General features: G+C 58.6%; 1 protein-coding gene across 1 annotated transcript; it reads left to right on the forward strand.

The window, feature by feature from the left end:
- Positions 1 to 13,110: 13,110 nt before the first annotated feature.
- Positions 13,111 to 18,426, forward strand: LOC136290812 (sperm flagellar protein 1-like). The gene is made up of 7 exons (XM_066185133.1): positions 13,111 to 13,366; positions 13,463 to 13,574; positions 13,804 to 13,954; positions 14,403 to 14,451; positions 14,558 to 14,615; positions 16,993 to 17,098; positions 18,181 to 18,426. Exons 1-7 carry the CDS (start codon positions 13,111 to 13,113, stop codon positions 18,286 to 18,288), a joined length of 840 nt encoding a protein of 279 aa, XP_066041230.1. The 3' UTR covers positions 18,289 to 18,426.
- The last annotated feature ends 2,322 nt before the right edge of the window (positions 18,427 to 20,748 follow it).

The raw sequence follows: 20,748 nt of genomic DNA on the forward strand, positions 1-20,748 counted from the left end.
GGAAAATTCACCCCAAAACTGGATCTGGTCACCCCAAATTGGATCCAGCTACGCCAAACAGGGCAAATTCACCCCAAAACCGGAAAAAATTCACCCCAAACTGGGAAAATTCACCCCAAAACTGGATCTGGTCACCCTAAACAGGGCAAATTCACCCCAAAAAATGAGAAAATTCACGCCAAAACCGGGAAAATTCCCTCAAAATGGGCAAATTCACCCCAAAAAATGGATCCAGCCACCCCAAAACGGGATCTGGTCACCCCCAAACTAGATCTGGTCACCCCAAAAATGGGAAAATTCACCCCAAAGCTGGACAAATTCACCCCAAAAGTGGGCAAGTTCACCCCAAAAGCGGGCAAATTCACCCCAAACTGGGCGAATCCTCCCCAGCCCGGGGGGTCTTTGGGGTCCGGGGTCCCCCTGGGAACACCCAGAGCCCCCCGTGGTTTTGGGGACCCTGGTGGGAAATCCCGTCCCGCCTCCCCTGAGTCACCCCCTGTCCCCATCCCCCCCCCCGTTTACGCAGTTCCCGTTTCCTTCCCCATTCCTGGGCTTCCCCCCCGTCCCGGATATTGGGGAACGTCCGACCTGAGTCACCCCCCTCAGTGTCACCAACACCCCACCCCCCCCCCGATGTCCCCAAAAAGGGAAATTCCCTGTGGGAAGACCACAAAAATAAAAAAAAAAAATCCCGGGAGTTCCAGGCCGAAATTGTGGGTTTGGGGTTTTTTGGGGTTGGTTTTTTTTTTTTTTCCTTCCCATCCCAAACCCAAATCGTTTTGGGGTGGTGGGGGTTGATTAAAAGTTTCATCCCGATGATCCCGGAATTCCCACGGGATGGGTGTGGCCGTGAAAATTCCATTGGGAGACCAAATCCCGGGGATTCCCGGCTCTTTTGAGGAGGGGGAAGCTGAGGAGGGAAAGAGAGGAGGAGGGTGGGGCCAGCAGCCCCAAAAATTCCAAAGAATTCGGGTTTTTCAGGAGGTGTCCCAGGGCTTGGAGGCACCTGGGAGTGGGGTTGATGGGATTTGGGATGATCCCAAACCTTTCTGGGATTCCGGGAGAAGCTGGAACGACCCTCGCCAGGGTGGGGTTTGGGGTCGGGGGATTTTGGGGGGTTCTCTGGGATTTCGGGGTCTGAGGGTGGGAGAAGAGAATTGGGGTCGAAGGGGGTTGGGGTGGGATTGTGGGGACGGGGACACAGGGACAGGGACAAAAACGGGGACAGGGACCAGGAGGGTCAAGGTCAGGGACAGAGTCAGGGACAAAAACGGGGACAGGATCAGGGACAGAGACAGACACGGGGACACCAGGGTCAGGGTTGGGGACAGGGACAAGGATGGGGACAAGATCGGGGACAGGGAGGTCAGGGACAGGTTAAGGGACAGGGACACAGTCAGGGACAAGAATGGGGGACGGGATTGGGGACAGACAGAGGGACAGGGACAAGTTCAGAGACAGGATCAGGATTGGGGACAGGATCAGGGGCAGGGAGGGTCAAGGTCAGGGACAGGATCAGGGACAAGTTCAGTGACAGGGACAGAGAGAGCCAGGGACCAGGGTGGGGACAGGATCAGACGGGGACAGGGACAGGAAAAGGGACAGGATCGGAGACAGACAGGGACAGAGCCAGGGACAGGGACAAGTTCGGTGACAGGATGAGGATTGGGGACAGGGACAAGAACAGGGACAGGATCAGGGACAAGAATGGGGACAGGATAGAGGACAGGGACAGATACAGGGACAAGTTCAGTGACAGGATCAGGGTTGGGGACAGGGACAAGATCGGGGACAGGATCAAGGACAGAGCGAGGGACTGGGACAGGGACAAGCTCAGTGACAGGGTCAAGGACAGGGACAGAGTGAGGGACAAGGATGGGACCCGGGCTGGGGGGACACAGTGACAGAGGGACAGGGACCAGTCCAGTGACAGGGTCAGGATCAAACACAGAGCCAGGGACCAGGGCAGGGACAGGGACAAGTCCAGTGGCAGCATCAGGGACAGTGAGGGACAAGGATGGGGACAGAGTGAGGGACAAGACAGGGACAGGGTCAGGGACAGTGAGGGACAAGGATGGGGACAGAGTCAGGGACAAGACAGGGACTGGCACAAGTTCAGGGACAGAGTGAAGGACAAGGATAAGGGACAGAGACAGGGACAAGGACGGGAACAGGAACAAGGACAAATCGCAGTCCCTCCATCGCCTGCCTGTCCCCCGGGGGCGTGGGGACACGCGTGACGCCGGGCGGGTGGCACCGACGGGGTTCCTGTTCCCCGGCGGGCACGGGGCAGGAAGCGGGGGCACCACCGTCCCTGTCCCCGGCGTGTCCCCAGCGTGTCCCTAAAGTGTCCCCAAGGACCATGAGCGACATCCCCGACCTGTACGAGACCCTGGAGATCCGGTACCCGCCCCCCCGGGCCCGCGGGGACCCCGGCCCGCCCCGGCCACCGCTGCGGTCCCCGCCGTGTCCCGCGTGTCGCCGGGCGCTGGGCACGGCCGCGCTGCTGCTGCTGGCGACGGCGGCGGCGGCGCTGGGAACCCTCTGTGAGTGGGGACAGCGGCGACAGCGGCGGGACAGGGGGACAGGGGTGGGGAAAGGGGCCGGGAAACGGGCTGGGAGTGGGAAAAGGGCTGGGGGAGTGGCCGGAGAGGGGCTGGGGGAGGATGGGAGTGGGAAAAGGGTTGGGAAAAGGGGCTGGGTTTGGGGAGGGGTCGGAGAGGGGCTGGGGGAGGATGGGAGTGGGAAAAGGGTTGGGAAAAGGGGCTGGGAGTGGGGTTGGAAGAGGCTGGGGAGGGGTCGGGAAAGGGGCTGGGATGGGGCTGGGGGCTTGGGAGGGGCTGGACAAGGGCCGGGAGTCAGGAGTGGGATGGGGAGGGGGCTCACGGGGAGGTGGGAAGGGGAATGGGACCGGGAGAGGGGCGGGAAGAGAGACAGGGAGTGGGGCTGGGGGACGGGAGGGGACAGGGACCCCCGGGCAGGGGACGGGAGGGGACAGGGACCCCGGGACAGGGTCAGGAGGGGACAGGGACCACCGGGCAGGGGACGGGAGGGGACAGGGACCCCGGGACAGGGTCCCCGGGCCGGGCTCGGGGGTTCCGTCCCGGCGCTGTCCCCATCCCAAAATGGGCATGGCCGGGGGGTGTCTCTGGGTCTGGGGTCCCGAGCAGGGGACAGGGGACAGGGGCCCCGGGCAGGGTCAGGAGGGGACAGGGACCCTGGATAGGGGACGGGAGGGGACAGGGACCCCCCGGGCAGGGGACGGGAGGGGACAGGAGGGGACAAGGACCCCGGGCAGGGACTCCGGGCGGGGTCTCGGGTCCTGTCACGTCCCTGTCCCCTCCCCAGACGTGCAGAGCCGGGGGGAGCTGCGGGCGGCGCGGGCCGAGCTGGCAGCGGCCACCGACCCCCTGTGGCCAGACCCCGACGGTGAGGGACCCCCGGGGCTGGCCTTGTCCCCAACCTGCCCCCAGACCCCGCCTGCAGGCCCCGTTCTGCAGCCGCTGTCCCCAAATCCCGGGAACAGCCCCTGTCCCCAAATCCCGTCCTGTCCCCAAATCCTGCACACAGCCCCTGTCCCCAAATCCTGTCCCCAAACTGTCCCCAGCCCACAGTCCCTTCCCCGTGTCCCCAGATCTTGTCCCCAGCCCACAGTCCGTGTCCCTAACATGTCCCAGTCCCTGTCCTCACCTGCAGCCCCTGTCCCTTGTCCCTGTCCCCACAGTCTGTCCCCAGATCTTGTCCCCTGTCCCCAAACTCTGATCCCAGCTCCTGTCCCCAAACCCTGTCCCCAAATTCTGTCCCCAACCCCTGGGACTTGGTCTCCAGGTCCCTGTGCCCAAACCCAACTCCTGTCCCTGTCCCCACAGGTGACACCCCTTCAGCGGCACAGCGGCGGCAGGACCGGCTCGGTGGGTGACAGGGGGAAGTGACAAGGGCGGTGACGGAGAGGGAGGTGACAAGGGCGGTGGCAAGGCGGTGACAGGGGGGTGCGACAGTGGGTGTGACAGTGGGTGTCGCCGTGTCCCCGCGCAGGGCGGTGGCTACCCGGTACCGGGCTCGGGGAGGTGACAAAGACGGTGACAGGGGGTGTGACAGGGGGTGTGACAGGGGGTGTGACAGGGGGTGTGACAGGGGGTGTGACAGGGGGTGTGACAGGGGGTGTGACAGGGGGTGATAAGGCCGGTGGCAGTGGGTGTGACAGCGCTGTGGCCGTGTCCCCGCGCAGGGCGGTGACAGGGGGGTGTGACAGGGGGGTGTGACAGGGGGGTGTGACAGGGGGGTGTGACAGGGGGGTGTGACAGGGGGGTGTGACAGGGGGGTGACAGCACTGTGGCCGTGTCCCCGCGCAGGGTGGTGACAGGGGTGTGACAGGGGGGTGTGTCAGGGGTGTGACAGCGCTGTGGCCGTGTCCCCGCGCAGGGCGGTGACAGGGGGGTGTGACAGTGGGTGTGACAGGGGGTGTGACAGGGGGTGTGACAGCGCTGTCACCGTGTCCCCGCGCAGGGCGGTGACAGGGGGGTGTGACAGTGCTGTGGCCGTGTCCCCGAGCCGGGCGGTGACAGGGGGGTGTCAGCACTGTGGCCGTTTCCCCGCGCAGGGCGGTGACAGGGGGGTGTGACAGTGGGTGTGACAGTGGGTGTGACAGTGGGTGTGACGGGGGGTGACAGCGCTGTCACCGTGTCCCCGCGCAGGGCGGTGGCTGCAGGCGCTGGCGCTGGGCTGGCGCTATCACCGCGGCAAGATTTACCTGTTCTCGGGCCAGCGGCAGCCCTGGGCCGCGGCCGAGGCCGCCTGCGCGGTGACACACGCGCACCTGGCCTCTGTCACCAGCGCCGAGGAGCAGGTGGGGACACCGCCGGCGACGGCCACTCCCGTCCCTGTCCTGCTCTGTCCCCTCCCAGCTGAGCAGCGTCCGCCTGTGCGCCGCCACGGGCCTGTCCCCAGATCCTGCCCACAGCCCCTGTCCCCAAGCCCCGGACTGTCCCCAAATCCCGTACACAACCCCTGTCCCCCAGATGCTGGCCTGTCCCCAAATCCTGTGCACAGCTCTTGTCCCCAAGCCCTGTCCTGTCCCCAAATCCCAGGCACAGCCCCTGTCCCCAAGCCCTGTCCCGTGCCCCTTCTCCTGTCCCTCCTGTCCCCTGCCACACCCTCCCGTGTCCCCTCCTGTCCCCTCTCCCACTCCCTGTCCTACCTGTCCCCCTTTCCACTTCATCCTACCTGTTCCCCTTGTCCCCTGTCCCCATTCCCCTGTCCCTTCGTCCCCTCACCTGTCCCTTCCAGTGTCCCCATGTCCCATCACCTGTCCCCTCCCATGTCCCCGTGCCCCCTCACCTGTCCCCTCTTCCCACCGCATCCTACCTGTTCCCCTTGTCCCCTCCTGTGTCCCCTCACCTGTCCCAGTGTCCCCTCACCTGTCCCTTCACCTATCCCGGTGTCCCCTCACCTGTCCCCTCCCATGTCCCCTCACCTGTCCCGGTGTCCCCTCACCTGTCCCTTCACCTATCCCGGTGTCCCCTCCCATGCCCCCGTGTCCCCTCACCTGTTCCCTCCCGTGTCCCCTCACCTGTCCCGGCGTCCCCTCACCTGTGCCCTCACCTATCCCGGTGTCCCCTCACCTGTCCCCTCCCATGTCCCCTCACCTGTCCCTTCACCTATCCCGGTGTCCCCTTCTCTGTCCCCTCCCATGTCCCGGTGTCCCCTCACCTGTCCCTTCACCTATCCCGGTGTCCCCTCCTCTGTCCCCGTGTCCCCTCACCTGTCCCCTCCTGTGTCCCCTCACCTGTCCCGGTGTCCCCTCACCTCTCCCGGTGTCCCCTCACCTGTGCCCTCACCTGTCCCCGTGTCCCCTCACCTGTCCCGGTGTCCCCTCACCTGTGTCCTCACCTGTCCCCGTGTCCCCTCACCTGTCCCGGTGTCCCCTCACCTGTCCCCAGGCGTACCTGGCCCGCGAGGCCCGCGGCGGCACCTACTGGATCGGGCTGGCGGCCACGGGCCCGGGGGGCTCCTGGCGCTGGACAGACGGGACCCCCTACACCCCTGAGGGCAGGTGAGCGGGCTGGGGACCCCTGGGGACACCTGGGGACACGGCTGTCCCCGCCGGCTGACCGCCGTCCCCGCGTTTTTCCCTCCCGCAGTTTCTGGGCTCCGGGGCAGCCGGACGGCACCGACCACGGGAAGTGGGGCGGGGAGGGCTGCGCCCAGATCCACCCGGTGGGCGCCGGCCTCTGGAACGACCACAACTGCAACTTCAGCTTCCCCTGGGTGTGCCAGAGGGACCTCAGCGTCCCCTGAGTGTCCCCTGAGTGTCCCCTGTCACCTCAGTGTCCCCTGAGTGTCCCCTGGAGGGCTGCGCCCAGATCCACCCGGTGGGCGCCGGCCTCTGGAACGACCACAACTGCAACTTCAGCTTCCCCTGGGTGTGCCAGAGGGACCTCAGCGTCCCCTGAGTGTCCCCTGAGTGTCCCCTGTCACCTCAGTGTCCCCTGAGTGTCCCCTGGAGGGCTGCGCCCAGATCCACCCGGTGGGCGCCGGCCTCTGGAACGACCACAACTGCAACTTCAGCTTCCCCTGGGTGTGCCAGAGGGACCTCAGCGTCCCCTGAGTGTCCCCTGAGTGTCCCCTGTCACCTCAGTGTCCCCTGAGTGTCCCCTCGGTGTCCCCTCGGAGGGCTGTGCCCAGGGAGGGGGCGCCTGGGGTTAGGGGGGATCGGAAGGCTCTGAGAATAGCGGGGTGATCCTCCTGATCCTAAAGGATGATCCCGCTGATCCTGAAGGATGATTCCTGGATCCAGAGGGGTTCAGATCCCCCCCAAAACAGTGGGATGAGCCCCCTCATATCCAGGAGGTTGAATCCCCCCAAAAATCAGTGGGATGGATGATTCCTCGCATCCTGCAGGATGATCCCTCCTATCCTAAAGGACGATGATCCCTCTTACCCTGTGGGGTGATTCCCAGGTCCAGGGGGCTCAGATCCCCCAAATCCAGTGGGATGAACCCTTTCATCCAAGGGTTGCACCCCTCAGAACCAGTGGGGTGATCCCAATAATCCTGTGGGATGATCCCCCTACCGAGGGGGTTCAACCCCACATCCATAGGGATCATCCCCCTTATCCAAGAGGATCAACCCCCAAAACCAGTGGGATCATCCCTCTTATCCAGTGGGATCAATCCCCCATTCCAGAGGGATCATTCCTCCTATTTAGGGATCAATCCCCCATCCAGAGGGATCATTCCTCCTATTTAAGGATCTCATCCCCCATATCCAGTGGGATCATCCCCTATCAAACAGTGGGATCATTCCCCCAATTTAGGGAATTCATCCCCCATATCCAGGGGTCTCATCCCTTCCATTTAGGGATCTCATCCCCCAAAATCAGTGGGATCATCCCCCATATCCAGTGGGATCCTCCCCCCTATTTAGGGGTCTCATCCCTCTTATCCAAGAGGATCATCCCCCAAAACTAGTGGGTTCATCCCCCTTATCCAGACGGATCATCCCCCCTATTTAGGGATCAATTCCCCCTGTTTAGGGATCTCATCCCCCCATCCAGAGGACTCATTCCCCCTATTTATGGAATTCATCCCCCATATCCAGGGATCTCATCCCCTCTTCTCCAGGGGGATCATCCCCCAAAAAACAGTGGGATCATTCCCCCATTTAGGGAATTCATCCCCCATATCCAGTGGGACCATCTCCCCTATTTAGGGACCTCATCCCCCATATCCAGGGACCTCATCCCCCATATCCAGTGGGATCATCCTCCAAAACCACTGGGCTCATCCCCCATATCCAGTGGGATCACACCCCTTACCCAGGGATCTCATCACCCCAAAAACCACTGGGATCATCCCCCCTATTTAGGGATCTCATCCCCCCATCCAGAGGGATCATCCCCCCAATTTAGGGAATTCATCCCCCATATCCAGGGGTCTCATCCCCTCCCCATTTAGGGACCTCATCCCCCAAAACCAGTGGGATTAGCCCCCCCAAAAAACGGTGGGATCATTCCCCCCTATTTAGGGATCTCATCCCCCATATCCAGAGGGATTATCCCCTAAAAACAGTGGGATCACTCCCCCAATTTAGGGATCTCATCCCCCCAAAACCAATGGGATCACCCCCCCTTTACCCAGGGATCCCCCAATCCAAGGTGTCCCCAATGTCCCAAATCCCGGTGTCACCCCAAATCGGTCCCTGATCAAAGTGTCCCATCCATCCCCCCCCGATATTTTGGGGTTTCCCAAAAACCCCTCCAGGGATATTTTGGGGACGCCCCCCTGAAATTAATTACTGAGCAGAGAATAAATTGATTTAAATGATAGAACAGAAGGTTAGAAAATAAAAAATAAACCCCAAAATAGCCCAGAACTCGCCCAAAAAAATCCCCAAATAATCATCAAATAACTTGCCCCCCTCAAAAAAATCTAAAGAAACCCAAATAATCCCCAAAAAAAACCAAAAAAAACCCCAAAATACCAAAAAGCCCCACCTAAATAAGCCCAAAATAACCCTCCAAAATCCAAAATCTTCACCAAAAAAACCCCAAAATTCTCCCCAAAAAATTCCAAATCTCCCCCACAAAAAACCCCCCCAAAAGTTCTCAAAAAAACCCCCAAATAACGCTCAAAATAACCCCCCAAAAAAACCCCAAATCTCAAAACAGACCCAAATAAACCCCCAAAGTACCAAAAAACAACATAAAATACAAAAAAAACCCACCTAAAAAATCCAAAAAAAACCCAAATAAACCCCAAAAATTCCCACCCAAAAAAATCCCAAATCTCCCCACAAAAAAAACCCCAAAGAACGCTCAAAATAATCTCCCAAAACCCGAAAAATCTCAAAACAGACCCAAATAAACCCTAAATGAACCCCTAAAGTAGCAAAAAAAACAACATAAAATACAAAAAAGACACCGAAAAAATCCCAAAAAACCCCAAATAAAACCAAAAATTCCCACCCCAAAAAATCCCAAATTAACCCTCCAAATAACCCCAAAGACCCTCCTCAAAAAACCTCAAAACTCCGCCGAAAAAACCCCAAAATTCTCCCCTAAAAATCCCAAATAATGCTCAAAAAATCCCAAATCCCCCCAAAAAACCCAAATAACGCTCAAAATAATCCCCCAAAACAACCCAAAAATCCCCAAACAGACCCAAATAAACCCTAAATGAACCCCTAAAGTACCAAAAAACAACATAAAATACAAAAAAGACACCGAAAAAATCCCAAAAAAACCCAAATAGAACCCAAAAAATTCCCACCCAAAAAAATCCCAAATTCCCCCTCAAAAAAACCCCAAAACTTCCCCCAAAACCCCAAAGAACGCTCAAAATAATCCCCCAAAACAACCCAAAAATCCCCAAACAGACCCAAATAAACCCTAAATGAACCCCTAAAGTACCAAAAAACAACATAAAATACAAAAAAGACACCGAAAAAAATCCCCCAAAAAACCCAAATAGAACCCAAAAATTCCCACCCCAAAAAATCCCAAATTCCCCTCAAAAAAACCCCCCAAACATCCCCCAAAACCCCAAATAACGCTCAAAATAACCCCCCAAAACAACCCAAAAATCCCCAAACAGACCCAAATAAACCCTAAATGAACCCCTAAAGTACCAAAAAAACAACATAAAATACAAAAAAACTCCACCTAAAAAATCCCAAAACATCTCAAAACCCAAAAAATTCCCACCCCAAAAAATCCCAAATTCCCCCACAAATAAACCCCAAAACTTCCCCCCCTCCCCCCCAAAAAAAAAAAAAAGGAACCCAAACAGGGAATTAAAAGAAGGAAAGAAAGGGGAAAGAGGAAATTAAAAGGTAAAAAGGAGGGGAAGGAAAAGGGAATTAAAAGGAGGAAAAAAAAGGGGGGAAAGGGAATTTAAAGGAGGGAAAAAAGAGAGGAGGAAAAAGAGAATTAAAAAGGGGAAAGATGGAAAAAAGGGAATTAAAAGGTGGGGGAAAAAAGGGGGAGAAAGGGAATTAAGAGGTGGGGGAAAGGGGAATTAAAAGGAAAAAAAGAGGGAAATGGGAATTAAAAGGAAAAAAAAGGAGGGGAGGAAAAAGGGAATTAAAAGAAGGAAAAAGGGAATTAAAACGAGGGGGAAAAGGGAATTAAAAGGAGGGTTAAAAAGGATTTAAAAGGAGGGGAAAAAGGCGGGAGAGAATTAAAAAGGGGGAAAGAGAGGAGGAAAAAGGAAATTTTAAAGGGTGAAAGATGGGGGGAAAAAGGGAATTAAAAAGAGGAAAAAAACTGGGGGGAAAGAGAATTTAAAGGAGAGGGAAAAAAAAGGGGAAAGGTGGAATAAAAAAGGGGAAAAGAGGGGAGGAAAAAAGGGAATTAAAAGGAGAAAAAAATGGGGGGAAAGGGAAATTAAAAGGAGAAAAAAGAGGGGAAAGGGAATTAAAAGGTAAAAGGGGAAAGGGGGAGAGAACAAAGGGGAAGAAAAGCCGAGGGAATTCCGGGGGAAATCCCAAAGGGAAAAAGGAATTAAAAGGCGGGAAAAAAGGAACAAAAGTAGGGAAAGAGAGGGAATTTAAAAGAGGAAAGAGAAGGGGGGGAAAGAAATAAAAAGGGCGGAAAGGGCGGGGAAAAGTGAATTAAAAGAGGGAGGAGGGGAAAAAAAGGGAAATTAAAAATTTAAAAAGAGGAAAGAGAAAAGGGAAAAGAAAAAAAAAGAGGAGGAAAAGGGCGGGGAAATTAATTAAAAGAGGGAAAAGAGAATAAAAAGGGAGAAAAGGGGGAAGAAAAGGGGGAAGAAAAGCCGAGGGAACTCCGGGGGAAACCCCAAAGGGAATCCCGGGGGCTCTGACGTCACCGGCTGCGGAGGAGACCCGGGGGACAACATCCCCCGGGGGCGTCCCAAAGAGACAGCGGCGATGTCGCCAAAGGCCATGTCGCGACATGTCGCGGGTGGTCGCCTGTCCCCGCGCCGCCGGGAGGCGCTAACCACCGCGCCGCGCGTTATATTCACAGCTAAAGGGGGTGTTAGCCAATAGGAGCACGCGGTGGGCGGGGTCAGCGAGAATCCGGAAGATGATTGGTCAAAGAGAATATTGGCGGGGTGTTTAACCAATAGAAGAGCGGGAAGGGTGGAGCCAGAGGGAGAGCGGAAGTGCTCGCTGCGCGGAAACGGGGTGGGGCGGAGCCAGATGAGTGACGGGTGTTGCAGCCAATAGGAGACAGGAATCGTGTCAAGAGGCGGGGTCGTGGGAAGGGCGTGGCTTAAAGGGCGGGAAGGCGCGGGAAGCGAACGGGGTTAAAGGACGGGGACATTTGAGGGGGGATTTTGGGGACACGGCGTGGCCGGGGAGGGGACAAGAAGGAGGTGGCAGTTGAGAACCGCCCAGAAGTGCAGGTGAGGGGCGGTTCTCCCGCCTGGGGGGTCCCATGTCACCACGGGAAGGATCAACCCCTGGTCTGGGGATGTGTCACTGTCACCTCCGGGGGTTGTGGCTCTGTCCGTATCCCATCCATGGTGTCCATATCTCATCCTGGTGTCCATATCCCATCCATGGTGTCCATATCTTATCCCAATGTCCATATTCCATCCCGGTGTCCATACCCCATCCATGTGGTCCATACCCTACCCATGGTGCCGATATCCCATCCATGTGGTCCATATCCCATCCATGTGGTCCATATCCCATCCATGTGGTCCATATCCCATCCTGGTGTCCATGTCCCATCCCGGTGTCCATACCCCATCCATGGTGTCCATATCCCACTACCAGTGTCCATGTCCCATCCCTGGTATCCATATTCCATCCATGGTGTCCATATCCCATCCCAGTGACCCTGTCACACCTCCAGTGTCCATATCCCATTCCAATGTCCATATCCCATCCCAATGTCCATCATCCGTATCCCACCCTGGTGTCCATATCCTGTCCATGGTTTCCATTGCCATCCCCATGGTCCATATTCCTTCTCTGGTGTCCATATCCCATCCATGGTATTCATATCCTGTCCATGCTGTCCATGTCCCACCTCCACTGTTCATATCCCACCCTGGTGTCCATATTCCATCCATGGTTTCCAAATGGCATCCCCAGTGTCCATATCTCATTCCGGTGTCCATATCTCATCCATGGTGTCCATATCCCACCTCCAGCGTCCATATCCCATCCCAATGTCCATATCCCGTGTCTGGAGTCCAAATCCCATCCATGCTGTCCATACCCCACCCCAATGTCCATATCCCATGCCAGTGTCCATATCCCACCTCCAGTGTCCATATCCCATGACAACATCCATATCCTATCCCAGCATGTATATTCCACCCCGGTCTCCATATCCCATTCCCAGTGTCCATATCCCAACCATGGTGTCCAAATCCCAACCATGGTGTCCATATCCTATCCATGGTGTCCAAATCCCAACCATGGTGTCCATATCCTATCCATGGTGTCCAAATCCCAACCATGGTGTCCATATCCTATCCATGGTGTCCAAATCCCAACCACGGTGTCCGTATCCCAACCATGGTGTCCGTATCCCAACCATGGTGTCCATATCCCAACCATGGTGTTCATATCCCATCCCCAGTGTCCATACCACACCCCGATGTCCATATCCCATCCCGGTCTCCATATCCCATCCAGGCTGTCCATATCCCATCCTGGTATACAAACCCCATCCCAAAGTCCATTTGTCCTTTCCAGTGTCCATATCCCACCCTGGTGTCCATATCCCATCCCCGTTGCCATGGCAATAGGATGCTCCCCGCAGGCCACGCCGCCGTTGCCATGGCACTGTGACCCTTCCAATAAGCCCCGCCCCCATTGCCGTGGCAGCAGAGCTGCTCCACAAAGCCCCGCCCCCATTGCCTTGGCAATGAGACACGGCCTTAAAGCCACGCCCCCTTTGCCATGGGAATAGGATGCTCTCTGAAGCCCCGCCCCCGTTTCCATGGCAGCAGAGACGCTCCCATTAAACCCCGCCCCGTTGCCATGGCACCGCGATGCTCCCCTCAGGCCACGCCCCCGTTGCCACGGCAACATAGACACTACCATTAAACCGCGCCCCGTTGCTATGGCAGCAGGGCTGCTCCCATTAAGCCCCGCCCCGTTTCCCATTAATTCACTCCTCCAATTGCCATGGCAGCAGAGACGCTCCCCGCAGGCCCCGCCCCGCTCCCCGCAGGCCCCGCCCCCGTTGCCATGGCAGCAGAGACGCTCCGGGCAGGCCCCGCCCCCGTTTCCACGGCACCGGGACGCCGCGGCCGTGCCCCGATGGCGGCCGAGTGTCCCCAAGCGGGGCCGGACACGTCGCCGGTGTCCCTGTACCGCTGGCTGGACACGGTGCCGCTGTCGCGGCCGCGCAGGAACATCGCCCGCGACTTCAGCGACGGCGGTTGGCCTTGCGGGGACACCCCGGGGGGGGGTGGCCTGGGGCCGTCCCCTGGCCGTGTCACCCCCTCAGCGTTGTCCCCTCGCTGTGTCCCCGCAGTGCTGGCGGCCGAGGTGGTGAAGTTCTTCTTCCCCTCCCTGGTGGAGCTGCACAGCTTCGTGCCCACCTGCTCCACGGCGCAGAAAGTCGCCAACTGGGGCCACCTCAACAGGTAGGGGACAAGTGCCACCACCCCCCCCACCCCTGTCGCGGGGAGGGGGTGGCCCCAGAGTGTCGCCAGCTGTCCTGGGAGCGGTGTCACCCTATTTGTCACACCCGTGGGCACACGGAGCCACCCTGGCGTGCAGCCGGTGTGGATTAGTGTCGCTACTGTGTCCCCTCTCTCTGTCACCTCCCTCCCCCCTCCCCCCGGGGCGTCTCCTCGAATCCCAAAATTCCAGGAAAGTGCTGAGTAAGCTGAATTTGCGCGTCCCCGAGGAGATGATCCAGCAGCTGGTGCAGAGCCGGCCGGGAATGGCCGAGCAGCTCCTGCAGCTCCTGCGGGAGAAAATCCAGGAGAGGCAGAGGAGGAGGAAAGGAGAGGCCGGGCAGGTGAGGAAATCTCCCCGGGGAAAAAAAAAATAAAATGGGGAATTCCCGGGAATTGGAGCGTGCCGGGAAAGGCTGGAGAAAACTGGGATAGGGAGAGGTGTCCCCGGCTGGGGATGGGATTTAACACAAATCATCCCAGGATTCTGCTCTGGGAGAGCTGGGAATGTTCCCCTGGAGAAGGGAAAAATCCCGGGAATGCTCAGAGTGCCCAAAGGGGCTCAAGGAGAGCTGGGACAGGACACAGGGAATGGGAAAAGGGAAGATTTTTTTGGGATCTTGGGCAGCAATTCCCGCCTGGGAGGGCGGGGAGGGGCTGGGCTGGAATTCCCACATTCCCCCGGATCCCCGGCAATACCCAAGGCCGGGTCGGATCCAAGGGGGCGTGTCCCAGGTGACATTCCCGGGAATTTTTTCCCGCCCTTCCCGCTTTTCCTGCCTCTCCCCGCAGCCCCCAGCGGAGCCGGCGGCGCCGGAGGAGGGCGGATACCTGGACACAGGTGAGGATGGCGGGAAAAGGGACCCCAAAATCCTCCCCCCCCCGGGACCTTTTTGGGGGGTGCGGGGCAGGTGACCCCAATCCCAATCCCTGTGGGATTTTCCCAGGCCATCCCAAAGCCCGGAACGATTTGGGAAGGGGCTGCGGCCAGGAGGGCGCTGCCAGGTGAGGGGACGGCACCCTCTTGGGGTCGGGGGGGGCTTTATGGGGTCCCTGTGGGGTTTGGGGTCACTGTGGGGTTTGGGGGTCACTGTGGGGTTTGGGGGTCACTGTGGGGTTTGGGGTCACTGTGGGGTTTGGGGTCCCTGTGGGGTTTGGGGGGTCACTGTGGGGTTTGGGGTCACTGTGGGGTTTGGGGTCCCTGTGGGGTTTGGGGGTCACTGGGGGGTTTGGAGGGTCACTGTGGGGTTTGGGGGGTCACTGTGGGGTTTGGGGTCACTGTGGGGTTTGAGGGGTCACTGTGGGGTTTGGGGGGTCACTGTGGGGTTTGGGGTCACTGTGGGGTTTGGGGTCACTGTGGGGTTTGGGGGGTCACTGTGGGGTTTGGGGTCACTGTGGGGTTTGAGGGGTCACTGTGGGGTTTGGGGTCACTGTGGGGTTTGGGGGGTCACTGTGGGGTTTGGGGTCACTGTGGGGTTTGGGGGTCACTGTGGGGTTTGGGGGGTCACTGTGGGGTTTGGGGTCCCTGTGGGGTTTGGGGGGTCACTGTGGGGTTTGAGGGGTCACTGTGGGGTTTGGGGTCACTGTGGGGTTTGGGGGTCACTGTGGGGTTTGGAGGGTCACTGTGGGGTTTGGGGGGTCACTGTGGGGTTTGGGGTCACTGTGGGGTTTGGGGTCCCCGTGGGGTTTGGGGTCACTGTGGGGTTTGGGGATCGCTGTGGGGTTTGGGGATCCCTGTGGGGTTTGGAGGGTCACTGTGGGGTTTGGAGGTCACTGTGGGGTTTGGGGTCACTGTGGGGTTTGGGGATTCCTGTGGGGTTTGGGGGTCACTGTGGGGTTTGGGGGGTCACTGTGGGGTTTGGGGGATCACTGTGGGGTTTGGGGGTCCCTGTGGGGTTTGGGGTGTCCCTGTGGGGTTTGGGGTCACTGTGGGGTTTGGGGTCACTGTGGGGTTTGGGGGTCACTGTGGGGTTTGGGGGTCCCTGTGGGGTTTGGGGTCACTGTGGGGTTTGGGGTCCCTGTGGGGTTTGGGGGTCACTGTGGGGTTTGGGGATCCCTGTGGGGTTTGGAGGGTCACTGTGGGGTTTGGAGGTCACTGTGGGGTTTGGGGTCACTGTGGGGTTTGGGGATTCCTGTGGGGTTTGGGGGTCACTGTGGGGTTTGGGGGGTCACTGTGGGGTTTGGGGGATCACTGTGGGGTTTGGGGGTCCCTGTGGGGTTTGGGGTGTCCCTGTGGGGTTTGGGGTCACTGTGGGGTTTGGGGTCACTGTGGGGTTTGGGGGTCACTGTGGGGTTTGGGGGTCCCTGTGGGGTTTGGGGTCACTGTGGGGTTTGGGGTCCCTGTGGGGTTTGGGGGTCACTGTGGGGTTTGGGGTCACTGTGGGGTTTGGGGATCACTGTGGGGTTTGGGGGTCACTGTGGGGTTTGGGGGTCACTGTGGGGTTTGGGGTCACTGTGGGGTTTGGGGGTCACTGTGGGGTTTGGGGTCACTGTGGGGTTTGGGGGTCCCTGTGGAGTTTGGGGTCACTGTGGGGTTTGGGGTCCCTGTGGGGTTTTGGAGTCACTGTGGGGTTTGGGGTGTCACTGTGGGGTTTGGGGTCCCTGTGGGGTTTGGGGTCACTGTGGGGTTTGGGGTGTCACTGTGGGGTTTGGGGTCACTGTGGGGTTTGGGGTCACTGTGGGCTTTGGGGTCCCTGTGGGGTTTTGGGGGCATTCTGTGGGGTTTGGGGTCACTGTGGGCTTTGGGGTCACTGTGGGGTTTGGGGGTCACTGTGGGGTTTGGGGTGTCCCTGTGGGGTTTGGGGTCACTGTGGGGTTTGAGGATCACTGTGGGGTTTGGGGGTCACTGTGGGGTTTGGGGGTCACTGTGGGATTTGGGGTCACTGTGGGGTTTGGGGTGTCCCTGTGGGGTTTGGGGTCACTGTGGGGTTTGAGGATCACTGTGGGGTTTGGGGTCACTGTGGGGTTTGGGGGTCACTGTGGGGTTTGGGGTCACTGTGGGGTTTGGGGATCCCTGTGGGGTTTGGGGTCACTGTGGGGTTTGAGGATCACTGTGGGGTTTGGGGTCACTGTGGGGTTTGGGGTCACTGTGGGGTTTGGGGTCACTGTGGGGTTTGGGGATCCCTGTGGGGTTTGGGGGATCACTGTGGGGTTTGGGGGGGTCACTGTGGGGTTTGGGGTCCTTGTGGGGTTTGAGGTCACTGCGGGGTTTGGGTGTCCCCTAATGTCCCCGAGTGTCCCCCAATGACCCCGTGTGTCCCCGAGTGTCCCCGCGGGTGGAGATCAGGACAATTCCCGCGGGATCGGGGGCCGGGATTTGGGGGGACCCCCCCCGTCCCCCGGGGGGCGGGTTCCCGTCCCCACCGCGGTGTCGCCGTGCCAGGGGGGTGACAGCCCCGCCCGCCCCGCCCGGGCCTGGCCCTGGGGACGCGCGACAGCGGCTGGAGGAGCGCGAGCAGGCGCTGCAGCTGGCGCGGGACGCCATCCAGGTGAGCGGCGTCCCCAGATGTCCCCAAATGTCCCCAAATGTCCCCTAAACCTGGGGACTTCTCGGGTTTTCCCGGGTTTTTCCCGGGTTTTCCCCGGTTTTTTCCCGGTTTTTTTCCCGTTTTTCCCGGTTTTTCCCTGTCCCTTCTTCCCTAAAATTGTCCCTCTCCCCCACTTCCCGGCTTCTCCCGGCTTTTCCCTTCCCCCGCTTCCCGTTTCTTCCACAGTTTTTCCTGGTGTTTTCCCGGCTTTTCCCCGTCTCCTATTCCCAGTTTTTCCCGATTTTTCCCGATCCCTCCTTCCCGGTTTTTCCCTTCCCGGTTTTTTTTTTCCCTATCCCCCTTTCCCATCTTTTTCCTGTCCTTCCAATTTTCCCTGAAATCCGGTTTTGTTTGGGTTGTTTTTTTGGGTTTTTTTTCCCACCGCAAATTTTGGGAAGGGCCGGAATTCTGTGGGATATCCGGGATGGGAACGGCGGGATTTGGGGATTTTGGAATTTCGGGATTTGGGGATTTTGAAATTTCGGGGATTTGGGAAATTGAGGGATTGGGGATTTTGGAGAATTGGGGATTTTGGGATTCGGGAATTTGGGATTTGGGATTTCGAGATTTGGGGATTTCGGGATTTCAGGAATTCGGGGTTTGGTGTTTCTGGATTTGGGGATTTTGAGATTTGGTGATTTGGAGATTTGGAGATTTTGGAATTTCGGGATTTGGGGATTTTGGATTTTCAGGATTTTGGGATTGGGGGATTTCAGGATTTTCAGGATTTTGGGATTTGGGGATTTAAGGGTTTTGAGATTTTGGGATTTCGGGGTTTGGGGATTTCAGGATTTAGGGGATTTCGGGATTTGAGGATTTGGGGATATGGGGATTTCAGGATTTGGGGATTTTAGGATTTGGGGATTTGGGGATTTCAGGATTTGGGATTCGGGAATTGGGGATTTGGGGATTTCAGGATTTGGGATTCAGGAATTGGGGATTTTAGGATTTGGGGATTTCAGGATTTGGGATTCGGGACTTGGGGATTTGGGGATTTCAGGATTTGGGATTCATCCCCCCACAATCCACCTGGGGCCCGGCAGATCCTGCAGGCCAAGGTGGGGCGGCTGGAGCAGCTGCTGCTCCTCAAGAACCTCCGCATCGACGACCTGAGCCGGCGGCTGCAGCAGCTCCAGGGACAGCGCCCCTGACAGGCGACACGTGACACGGCTGTCACCGCCCGCTGGCACCCGCGGGGACAGCCCGGGGACAGCCCGGGGACAGCCCAGGTGGCTCCCAGTGCGTCCCAGTGCGTCCCAGTTCGCCCAGTGCCCCGAGATGGGATTAAAGTGTTGGATCTTGGGAGGGAAGAGAGCGGCAGTGACACTGGGGACACTGTGGGGACACTGAGGGGACACTGTGGGGACACTGTGGGGACATTATGGGGACAATGAGGGGACACTGAGGGGACACTGAGGGGACAGCGGTGAGGACAGCAGTGGGGACATGGTGGGGACACTGAGGGGACATGGTGGGGACACCATGGGGACACTGCGGGGACACTGTGAGGACATCATGGGGACAGTGGTGGGGACACTGCAGGGACATTGTGGGGACACAGTGGGGACAGTGTGGGGGCACCAGTGGGGACACGGTGGGGACAGCGATGGAGACACTGTTGGGACACTGAGGGGACACTGCTGGAGACACTGTGGGGACATGGTGCGGACACTGGGGACACCGTGGGGACACTGAGGGGACACTGGGGACAGTGGGGAGGGGACAGCAGCGTGGGGACAGCAATGTGGAGGTGGCACCGTGGGGACATCGTTGTGGGGACCGCAGGGTGGGGACACGATGGGGACACTGTGTGGGACACTGGCGTGAGGACATCAGGGCAGGGACATCACGGTGGAGACAGCAGGGTGGGGACACCGTGGGGACAGTGGGGTGGGGACAGAGAGGGGTGGGGACGTCATTGTGGGGACATCAGGGAAGGGACAGCCAAGTGGGGACATCAGAGAGGGGACACTGTGGGGACATCAGCCTGGGGATGACAGTGTGGGGACAGCACGGTGGGGACACCACAAGGACAGCAGGGTGGGGATGGCAGCGTGGGGACACTGTGGGGACACTGTGGGGACATCAGAGTGGAAGAGGGGACATCGTGGTGGGGGACAGCAGCATGGGGATGACAGAGTGGAGACACCGTGGGGAAACTCTGGGGACATCGCGGGGATGCCTTGGGGACACCCTGGGGACATTGCGGGCGTGCCGTGGGGACACCCTGGGGACAGCGCGGTGGCCGCCGGGATTTAATCCCGTCCCAAATCCCGTTGTTTTTGTTCATCCCGGAGCAAATCCGCGCTGGGAGGTGACAGCGACATCGCCCGTGTCCCCTCCCCGCCCCCCGCCCCCAGGTGACATCCCGAGCCAGGGGGACACGCCCAGGGGTGGCGCTGGGGAGCGTCCCTCTGCCGGAGTGGCTTTTTTAGGGAAAAACTGGAATTTCCGGCCCATGTGGGAATGGGGGGGGACAAGCCGGACCCGTGGTGTCCCCTCCCTTGGGGACAAGACGCGTGATGTCACCGCGCCGGTGATAAGGCCACGGCCGGGGCTCTGGGGATCCCTGGGAATGTGGATCCCGGATTTCTGGGAATGCGGATCCCGGGTTTTTTAAGCGCTCCAGCAGCTGGAGCAGCTCCCCTGGGGGTGACATTGTCCCCTCTTGTCCCTCACGTGTCCCCTGACCCCGCTGTCCCCTCAGCGTTCCCGAGGGACAATCCCGGCGCTCTCGGGGTGGGAATTTGCCGTGTCCCGATGGGATGTGGCCGTTCCCTGTCCCCCTGTCCCCAACGGGAAGGGACACCGAGGTCGGGATGGGGACAAGGAGGAGAGGGCTGGATGTCCCCAGGCTGGGCGGTGACCAGGGAGTGGGGTGGGATTGGGATTGGGACTGGGATTGGGATTTGTGTTGGGATTGGAAGTGGCATTGGGATTGCGGATGGGATTGGGATCGGATGGGTTTAGGTTTGGGGCTAGGTTGGGATTGGGATTGGGATTAGAATTGGGATTGGGTTTGGGTTTAGGTTTGGGATTTGGGATTGGGTTTGGGATTAGGATTGGGATTAGGATTGGGATTGGGATTGGATGCGTTTGAGTTGGGGTTGGGATTGAGATTGAATGGGTTGGGGTTGGGATTGGGGTTGGGATTGGGATTGGGGTTGGGATTGGGATTGCAGTTGGGGTTGAATGGGTTTGGGTTGGGTTTCGGATTGAGATTGGGATTGGGATTTGGATTGGGATCAGATGTTTTGGGATTGGGGTCAGGGTTGGGGTTGGGATTGGGATCAGATGGGTTTGGGTTTGGGTTGAAATTGGAATTGGATGGGTTTGAGTTGGGGTTGGGATTGGGATTGAATGGGTTTGGGATTGCGATTGGGTTTGGGTTTGGACTGGGACTGGGATTGGATTGGGATTGGATTGGGATTGGGATTGGGATTGGGATTGGGATTGGGATTGGGATTGGGATGGGAAGGAACTGGGATGATTTGGGATGTGATGGGATTGGGATGAAATGGGACGGGATAAAATGAGATAAGGAGGAAATGCAATGGGATGGAATAGGATGGGACGGGAAGGAATTGGGACAAAATGGATGGGATGGAACT

This window comes from Chamaea fasciata, unplaced genomic scaffold (assembly GCF_029207755.1).
Source record: "Chamaea fasciata isolate MVZ Bird 193981 ecotype frontalis unplaced genomic scaffold, bChaFas1.0.hap1 SCAF_6, whole genome shotgun sequence".
Taxonomy (NCBI): domain Eukaryota; kingdom Metazoa; phylum Chordata; class Aves; order Passeriformes; family Sylviidae; genus Chamaea; species Chamaea fasciata.

Excerpts from the sequence above, each read along its gene's own strand:
- LOC136290812 (XM_066185133.1), top strand. The coding sequence starts at position 13,111 with ATGGCAGCAGAGACGCTCCCCGCAGGCCCCGCCCCGCTCCCCGCAGGC. Across the intron at positions 14,452-14,557 it reads GGGCGGATACCTGGACACAG|GCCATCCCAAAGCCCGGAAC; the intron begins GTGAGGATGGCG and ends GGATTTTCCCAG. Across the intron at positions 17,099-18,180 it reads TGGCGCGGGACGCCATCCAG|ATCCTGCAGGCCAAGGTGGG; the intron begins GTGAGCGGCGTC and ends GGGGCCCGGCAG.